This window comes from Carassius carassius, chromosome 37 (genome assembly GCF_963082965.1).
Source record: "Carassius carassius chromosome 37, fCarCar2.1, whole genome shotgun sequence".
Taxonomy (NCBI): domain Eukaryota; kingdom Metazoa; phylum Chordata; class Actinopteri; order Cypriniformes; family Cyprinidae; genus Carassius; species Carassius carassius.
This window is the reverse complement of record NC_081791.1, coordinates 23207813-23216511: the sequence shown is the minus strand read 5'-3', so window position 1 is coordinate 23216511 and position 8699 is coordinate 23207813. Positions and strand designations below refer to the sequence as shown.

The 8699-nt window shown below is 39.6% G+C and overlaps 2 protein-coding genes across 2 annotated transcripts; both read right to left on the bottom strand.

The window, feature by feature from the left end:
* Positions 1-203: 203 nt before the first annotated feature.
* Positions 204-4287, bottom strand: LOC132118419 (tubulin alpha-1C chain). Its single transcript, XM_059528250.1, has 4 exons — positions 4148-4287; positions 1678-1900; positions 1437-1585; positions 204-1325 (listed from the first exon to the last, which is right to left on the bottom strand). Exons 1-4 carry the CDS (start codon positions 4148-4150, stop codon positions 351-353), a joined length of 1350 nt encoding a protein of 449 aa, XP_059384233.1. The 5' UTR covers positions 4151-4287; the 3' UTR covers positions 204-350.
* A 1649-nt stretch (positions 4288-5936) lies between these two features.
* On the bottom strand, positions 5937-8699 carry LOC132118418 (tubulin alpha-1A chain). Its single transcript, XM_059528248.1, has 4 exons — positions 8545-8699; positions 7326-7548; positions 7094-7242; positions 5937-7008 (listed from the first exon to the last, which is right to left on the bottom strand). The coding sequence occupies exons 1-4, from the start codon at positions 8545-8547 to the stop codon at positions 6028-6030; spliced, it is 1356 nt and encodes a 451-aa protein (XP_059384231.1). The 5' UTR covers positions 8548-8699; the 3' UTR covers positions 5937-6027.

Here is an 8699-nt window from a genome sequence, read left to right as displayed (position 1 = left end):
AGAGTTTGAGGAAATTCTGAAAGAACTCCAATTAAAACTTGATCTAATTAACAGGTAAAGCAACCTATATTTACACGGAATAATTCTAAAATCCATGTGGATCTCCAAGGATTCATGTTCAAATCTGCATTAAAAACTAATAAACCTAAATAATTAAATTACTGCCTTCATTTGTATTAAAAGACGGAAAACAAGAGAACATGTAAATATCACGACATTTTATTTCTTTCAAGAGCATAGAATATAAGATTGACCTTTTAACCAGATGACAACTGGAAAGCGAGGAAAAGAAACACACAAAAATGACAATAGACAGGAAAATGAAAAGGCAGTGGAAGTGAACAGCATTTCTAATATTCTTCACCCTCATCTTCTCCTTCCACACTCTCAGCCCCAACCTCCTCGTAATCTTTCTCCAGGGCAGCCATGTCCTCTCTGGCCTCTGAGAACTCACCCTCCTCCATACCCTCACCCACATACCAGTGCACAAAAGCACGCTTGGCGTACATCAGATCGAACTTATGATCGAGACGAGCCCAGGCCTCAGCAATAGCTGTGGTGTTGCTCAGCATGCACACGGCCCTCTGCACTTTAGCCAGATCACCACCTGGAACCACAGTGGGAGGCTGGTAGTTGATGCCAACCTTGAAACCAGTTGGACACCAGTCCACAAACTGGATTGTGCGCTTGGTCTTGATGGTGGCAATTGCAGCATTCACATCTTTGGGCACCACGTCACCACGGTACAGCAGACAGCAAGCCATGTACTTGCCGTGACGTGGGTCACATTTCACCATCTGATTGGCTGGCTCGAAGCAAGCATTAGTGATTTCAGACACAGAGAGCTGCTCATGGTAAGCCTTTTCTGCGGAGATCACTGGGGCATAGGTAGCCAATGGGAAGTGGATACGAGGATATGGCACCAAGTTAGTCTGGAATTCTGTAAGATCGACATTGAGGGCACCATCAAACCTGAGGGAGGCTGTGATGGAGGACACAATCTGACTGATCAGCCTGTTGAGGTTGGTGTAAGTAGGACGCTCAATGTCAAGATTCCTACGGCAGATATCGTAAATGGCCTCATTGTCTACCATGAAGGCACAGTCAGAGTGCTCTAGGGTGGTGTGGGTGGTCAGGATGGCGTTGTAAGGCTCTACCACAGCGGTGGAAACCTGAGGAGCGGGGTAGATGGAGAACTCCAACTTGGACTTCTTGCCATAGTCCACAGAGAGACGCTCCATCAGCAGAGAGGTGAAGCCAGAACCGGTTCCACCACCAAAGCTGTGGAACACCAGGAAACCCTGGAGACCTGTGCACTGGTCAGCCTGAAAGACATGATTCATGTTAAAAAGGCAATCAAGTTTTTTTATGTTTTAATTAGTCATAATTTAACGCTACTTAACACTAAAGGAGTTGTAATTAAATTAATGACTAACCAGTTTGCGAATTCTGTCCAAAACAAGGTCAATGAGTTCTTTGCCAATAGTGTAGTGACCACGGGCGTAGTTATTGGCAGCATCTTCCTTTCCAGTGATGAGCTGCTCAGGGTGGAACAGCTGACGGTATGTACCAGTGCGCACCTCATCTACACAGATGGGTCATTAAAAAAACGTTTAGAGAACAGAGCACTTTGAAATACATGATTATCATAACTAAAATTAAATCCCATTCTCTTACCAATTACAGTGGGCTCAAGGTCTACAAACACAGCCCTGGGGACGTGCTTTCCAGCTCCGGTCTCACTGAAGAAGGTGTTGAAGGAGTCATCACCTCCTCCAATGGTCTTGTCGCTGGGCATCTGCCCATCCGGCTGGATGCCGTGCTCAAGACAATAGAGTTCCCAGCAGGCATTGCCGATCTGGACTCCAGCTTGACCAACGTGGATAGAGATACACTCACGCTGTGAAGAGACAAGAGTGATTTATAAGATTTGAAGACATAACGCACCTTAGGTGAACATTCTATAACTGCAAATAATGATTTAGCCATTCAATCATCCATGCTCACAAAATAAACACTTTCATAAATCCAAAAAAATTATTTTTTTTATGGGCATGTTAATATAAAGTTTGTGAAACACACATTTTTATTATTATTTATGCATTCAAGAAGCACTGATGAAATATGCCTCTACTGCAGCTCAGCAGTGTTGGGAGTAATGGCGTTTAAGTATAATGCCGTTACTAACGGAGTTTAATTTTCAGTAACGGAGTAATCTAATTAATTACTTTTCCCATCTTTGCAACGCCGTTATCTTTACTGAGAATGTAAAGTGTCGCGTTACTACAATTTGGTTGAATAAAGCGCGAGGTGTCATGCTTTTGGCTACACATCAGCTGCCTTGAGAGTGCAGGAGTGGGGATGATGACGCCGTTGCAAATCCAATTTGGTGAACTGGTTCAACCGATTCACTGAGAAAACCCGGTTAAATCGAATGATTCGTTCGCGAATCGGACATCATTACTGCACGCTCCCACAACCACTAAACACAAGACAGCGTCAGCGATAATGGCGTTCTCGAACTGGAAGTACTGGCACTACTTCTGCTTAATTGAAATTAAAGGCAAGAATGTTTCTGTAACATGCAAAAAAGACTTTATCCACGTCTGCCTCAAGCAACTCAAATCTTATGAACCACCTCGCATCAACACATGCTAACATGCTACTGTACTGAATATTTAAGAGTTGGATAGTGTTCTGTTTATTGTGCAGTAACTTAGGCCTAATATACAGTTACAGAGATTTTCACTAATGGCCAGGTTTCCCTTTGTTTCTTTTAACCCAAGTTTAAATTTGTTTGTCTTAATTTTGCACTTGAATTTTATTTCCAATATTTATTTTTTATATGTTTTTATTTCTATGCATGTCATATGGCAGACTGCAATCTATTGAATTCAAATAAATACAGCATTTTTTAAAATACATAGTGTTTTTATTCTTCAATCAGTTAATATAAACATCTTATATATTAAAGATGTTAAAGGACGTAATAGCGTTATAGAACATAAAAAAATAATGTCACAGTTACTTTGCTGAGTAACTAATTACTTTTACAATGTGGTAACTGAGTAACTAACTCAATTACATTTTGGGAGAAGTAATTTGTAACTGTAACTAATTACTTTTTTTAAAGTAGGATGACCAACACTGCAGATCAGAAACTGCTATTATTGCACAAATTCCTGACCACACAAACAGCTGACGAAACAGATCTGCCTTTGTCTCACCGTTTCCAACTAAAAAAGGGGGGGCTTTATTGTTTCATTACAATGAAACTACATTTCTTAAAAATGACATCAACTTTCCAAACATAAAAGAACTACAAAAATCTAAAACTACTCATGTACATTGTAAAATAACATTAAGTGATGACATTCATTTTAGTAAGTAAGAGTATCCAAGCCTAGTATATCATTACAAAATTTTAACTCAGACAAATCCGAAATGAGTAAAACACTTCTCGGGTTTAGGCTGGTTATGCTCATTAACCACTTAAGCTTATTATGAGGAACTTACTAAGCTTTAAACCTCTTGACACAAGAGCACTGGTATTCATCATGTTTCACCAGAACGCACGTGGTCCTCCTGTCTCTCTTCCTATGCCTTTAAATTTAGAACACTGCTTTAGAGAAGTGACTTCGAATAGTCATCAGAACAAAGGAAGATATTTTACTACACACTTCAGCATATTCTCCTCACAATCTTGGTAATCAGATTTGTATTAATTTTTATTTATTTTTTTAATACCGGTCATTTTATACCAGGGAAATAAACGGCAGGTTTTTACTTTATATGAATGGTGCGTCAAATTACGCAACGTCTCTTAGACTTTACATTTTTATAAAATACACGTTTTTATTTTTTTCTTGACATTTACTCTGTAAAACCTTACCCCCCAAAAAGTATTAACGTTTAATAAAATAAATAAATAAAATAAAACAATATTTAACCGTTAATAATTCGTAAGTTCAAATACCTAACGTTACCAAAAATAACTTCGTCAGCTCAATGTTTAAATTCACAGGATTATAGTACATCACCTTAATTTTAAATGCTGTGAAAAACCGTTATCACAGACGATGTAAAACATCCAATCTTTAAGGATAATGACACCACTTTATAAGTTAAATAAAAATTGTATACTCACCATTTTCAAACCTTTTGTAAAAAAAGAAAAAAGAAAATGAGGATATGGAAATCGTAGGATTTCTGTTATGACCGCTCTCACAAGTGGACTTTTATGAGTCTGGTGAGAATATAATGCCTGAAAAAAAGGCGGGTGGGAACATTTATACTTTTCTGTCAACCGTCACCAAGGCGGAGCGCGCGCGAGGTGACGTTTCGATTCCTGTCACATCCCCATTGGTTAGTCTGAGGGTCAGTGGCACCCCATTGGCTGATTCTAATCTTTGAACAATAACGTCTGTGACAGGAAAATGCTGTACGAGGCGTGACGAACTTGAGCAATAATGGATGTTAGTCACATGAAAAATTAACATTTATTAAAATAGAAGAAAATTAACCCGTTTTGTCTTTGATGTTTTTGTATAAATTGGGCGTGTTGCACTGTACTTAATTATGGGCATAGAAATGGCTGTTGTTCTATTTAAATACATTTATTTCGTGTTAGCCTCCTAATTAAGTAATTTACAATGTACATATTGTTCATTCTTTGCTTATAATTACCTGCCATTTAGGGGTAAGACATAAATACAAGTTTATCTCAATTTATGAAATGTAATGGTATATCTGCGCTGGCCAAAACTTAGACTGAATTGTTCTTATGAAAATGTTGCTTGGTAGAAAAATCTAAATTTTTTAAACTGGATCATAAATAATAAAAATAATCATAATAAAATTTGTTAATGCTAATGAAACAGCTTTTTACTTGTACAGTCATTACTGTGTCATTCATAGACCCTGATGTATTCCTTCTAGCATAAGTATGTACATTTTCCTCAGTATTGGTGTGCAACAAAAGTGTTTTGTTGAAAGATGGTTGAACTTGAGCATTTCCACTTTTTAGTTTTAGAAACTTTAATAATTATATGTCAAGTGTTCTACTACTTATCTTAAAGGGTTAGTTCACCCAGATAGCAAATTTATGTAATTAATAACTTACCCTCATGTTGTTTCAAACCCGTAAGACCTCCTTTTATCTTTGGAACACAGTTTAAGATATTTTAGATTTAGTCCGAGAGCTCTCAGTCCCTCCATTGAAGCTTTGTGTACGGTATACTGTCCATGTCCAGAAAGGTAAGAAAAACATCATCAAAGTAGTCCATGTGACATCAGAGGGTCAGTTAGAATTTTTTGGAGCATCGAAAATACATTTTGGTCCAAAAATAGCAAAAACGACGACTTTATTAAATCAAAGCAGTCTGGATATCCGGTTCGCGAACGAATCATTCAGTTCACCAAATCGAACTGAATCGTTTTAAACGGTTCGCATCTCTAATATGCATTAATCCACAAATGACTTAAGCTGTTAACTTTTTTAATGTGGCTGACACTCCCTCTGAGTTCAAACAAACCAATATCCCGGAGTAATGCATGCACTCAAACAGTACACTGACTGAACTACTGTGAAGAGAGAACTGAAGATGAACACCGAGCCGAGCCGTTTTTGCTATTTTTGGACCAAAATGTATTTTCGATGCTTCAAAAAATTCTAACCGACCCTCTGATGTCACATGGACTACTTTGATGATGTTTTTCTTACCTTTCTGGACATGGACAGTATACCGTGTACACAGCTTCAATGAACGGACTGAGAGCTCTCTCAAATTTGCTATCTGGGTGAACTAACCCTTTAAAAACACTATCATTGCTTATACCTGTTATAGCCTACTTAAATATACAAAAAATTTAACAGAAGACATTAATTTCTTTGAAAAGGAGCTTTATTTCAGTTGTCCAGAATAAGAATCAGAATTGTAACATCTTTTTCATTGGTGGTAAGGTTTATTTTTCACTGCTTGAATTTTCCATGTCATGTTTCTTGCATGTTGCTCTTCATTCTGTTATTTAATACTCCTCACCCTCCTCTTCTCCCTCACCCTCAACAGAATCAACACCGACCTCCTCGTAATCTTTCTCAAGGGCAGCCATGTCCTCTCTGGCCTCTGAGAACTCACCCTCCTCCATACCCTCACCCACATACCAGTGCACAAAAGCACGCTTGGCGTACATCAGATCGAACTTATGATCGAGACGAGCCCAGGCCTCAGCAATAGCTGTGGTGTTGCTCAGCATGCACACGGCCCTCTGCACTTTAGCCAGATCACCACCTGGAACCACAGTGGGAGGCTGGTAGTTGATGCCAACCTTGAAACCAGTTGGACACCAGTCCACAAACTGGATTGTGCGCTTGGTCTTGATGGTGGCAATTGCAGCATTCACATCTTTGGGCACCACGTCACCACGGTACAGCAGACAGCAAGCCATGTACTTGCCGTGACGTGGGTCACATTTCACCATCTGATTGGCTGGCTCGAAGCAAGCATTAGTGATTTCAGACACAGAGAGCTGCTCATGGTAAGCCTTTTCTGCGGAGATCACTGGGGCATAGGTAGCCAATGGGAAGTGGATACGAGGATATGGCACCAAGTTAGTCTGGAATTCTGTAAGATCGACATTGAGGGCACCATCAAACCTGAGGGAGGCTGTGATGGAGGACACAATCTGGCCAATGAGCCTGTTAAGGTTGGTGTAAGTAGGACGCTCAATGTCAAGATTCCTACGGCAGATATCGTAAATGGCCTCATTGTCTACCATGAAGGCGCAGTCAGAGTGCTCTAGGGTGGTGTGGGTGGTCAGGATGGAGTTGTAAGGCTCTACCACAGCGGTGGAGACCTGAGGAGCGGGGTAGATGGAGAACTCCAACTTGGACTTCTTGCCATAGTCCACAGAGAGACGCTCCATCAGCAGAGAGGTAAAGCCTGAACCGGTTCCACCACCAAAGCTGTGGAACACCAAGAAACCCTGGAGACCTGTGCACTGGTCAGCCTGAAAATAAAAAAAAATAGTTTGGAAACTGACCCAACATAATATATAAATCATTTTATGTATGTATTTATTTATAACTACCTACCAGTTTGCGAATCCTGTCCAGCACCAGGTCTATGATTTCCTTTCCAATAGTGTAGTGACCACGGGCGTAGTTATTGGCAGCATCTTCCTTTCCAGTGATGAGCTGCTCAGGGTGGAACAGCTGACGGTATGTACCAGTGCGCACCTCATCTGGAAAGATGTTCAATGTTTAGTGACCGGAGCACTATGACATACACAATCATCATCACTTAAATCAAGTCCCATCCTCTTACCGATGACAGTGGGCTCCAGGTCTACAAACACAGCCCTGGGGACGTGCTTTCCAGCTCCGGTCTCACTGAAGAAGGTGTTGAAGGAGTCATCACCTCCTCCAATGGTCTTGTCGCTGGGCATCTGTCCATCCGGCTGGATGCCATGCTCAAGACAATAGAGTTCCCAGCAGGCATTGCCGATCTGGACTCCAGCTTGGCCAACGTGGATAGAGATGCACTCACGCTGTAAAGCAAATGGCAAAAGTTGAAAGTCAGACTAAACAAATATCACTGCACTATATAAATGTCACTCACTTGTAAAGCTTTAGCATGTCAAACTGTATTTCACCCAACATTGGAAATTCTAAGGCTACACTAACAGCCTGTATATCTTGTTTCTTGTATCTTGTATATCAATTATCCTAGTGAGATATCATGTCAGAGGAAGTGATCATATAACACCATCAACTGCTGGTTTACCGATAATGTCCATCAGCTGCATCAGTGATGCTGCCTAAATCATCATGAATATTTAACAGCTTCACCAACAGCCCTGAAATGCGATACGATTTCTACAAATAAATTTAATCGCAGCTGTCGTCCCTCGAATAAACTGCTCTTTAAAATATTCTTAATAGTAGTCTACTTTTGATAAAAAAAAAAGATTTTAAAAATAAATGTCCAAATCCTTTTGGCAGGCGCTGCATCTCTCTCTCTCTCTCTCTCTCTCTCTCTCTCTCTCTCTCTCTCTCTCTCTCTCTCTCTTTTGGTCCATTGAATCAATATGACACCGTACTGGACAGCATGGAGCCGGCTACACCCAGATTATTTATGCGGCTACATTCTCTTTGTTGTCTCGTTCTAGCGTGCTCCATATTTCCAAATCCTCTTATTTTCCCATATGCTTTCTTAGTGTATTAACACATCCATGACTATATTATGAATGTACATACATTTAAATACATAAATTAATTTAAAATAAATGAAGAAAAATAAAAAAGGATTCTAGACACATCATTTACAAAACCAAAGCGTTTTTGAGTGGGTTTTTTATTATTATTATTAAATCATTTCTTTAAAAGGTGTGTTTTCCATAAAGGTATTTTTATATAGACCTACCACAAACATTGTTTAAATACGCAATTAACGTTAGATACATTAAAAGGCAGGCAATAAGCCGAATACATTTTTTTACTATAAATAATCAATATTAAGTAACGTTATTTGAAGTCGTGCTCACCATTGTTCCTGTTAATGTTGCTTGGCCCGGTGCAAAAAGATTCTTGACGGAGAGATCTTACAGTTCGACAACTAAGGGGGTCGATGTAAGAAGAATAACGTTATAACGGACTGACCTCACTTTATATATGAGTGTTGACTACGTTTCTTTTGATT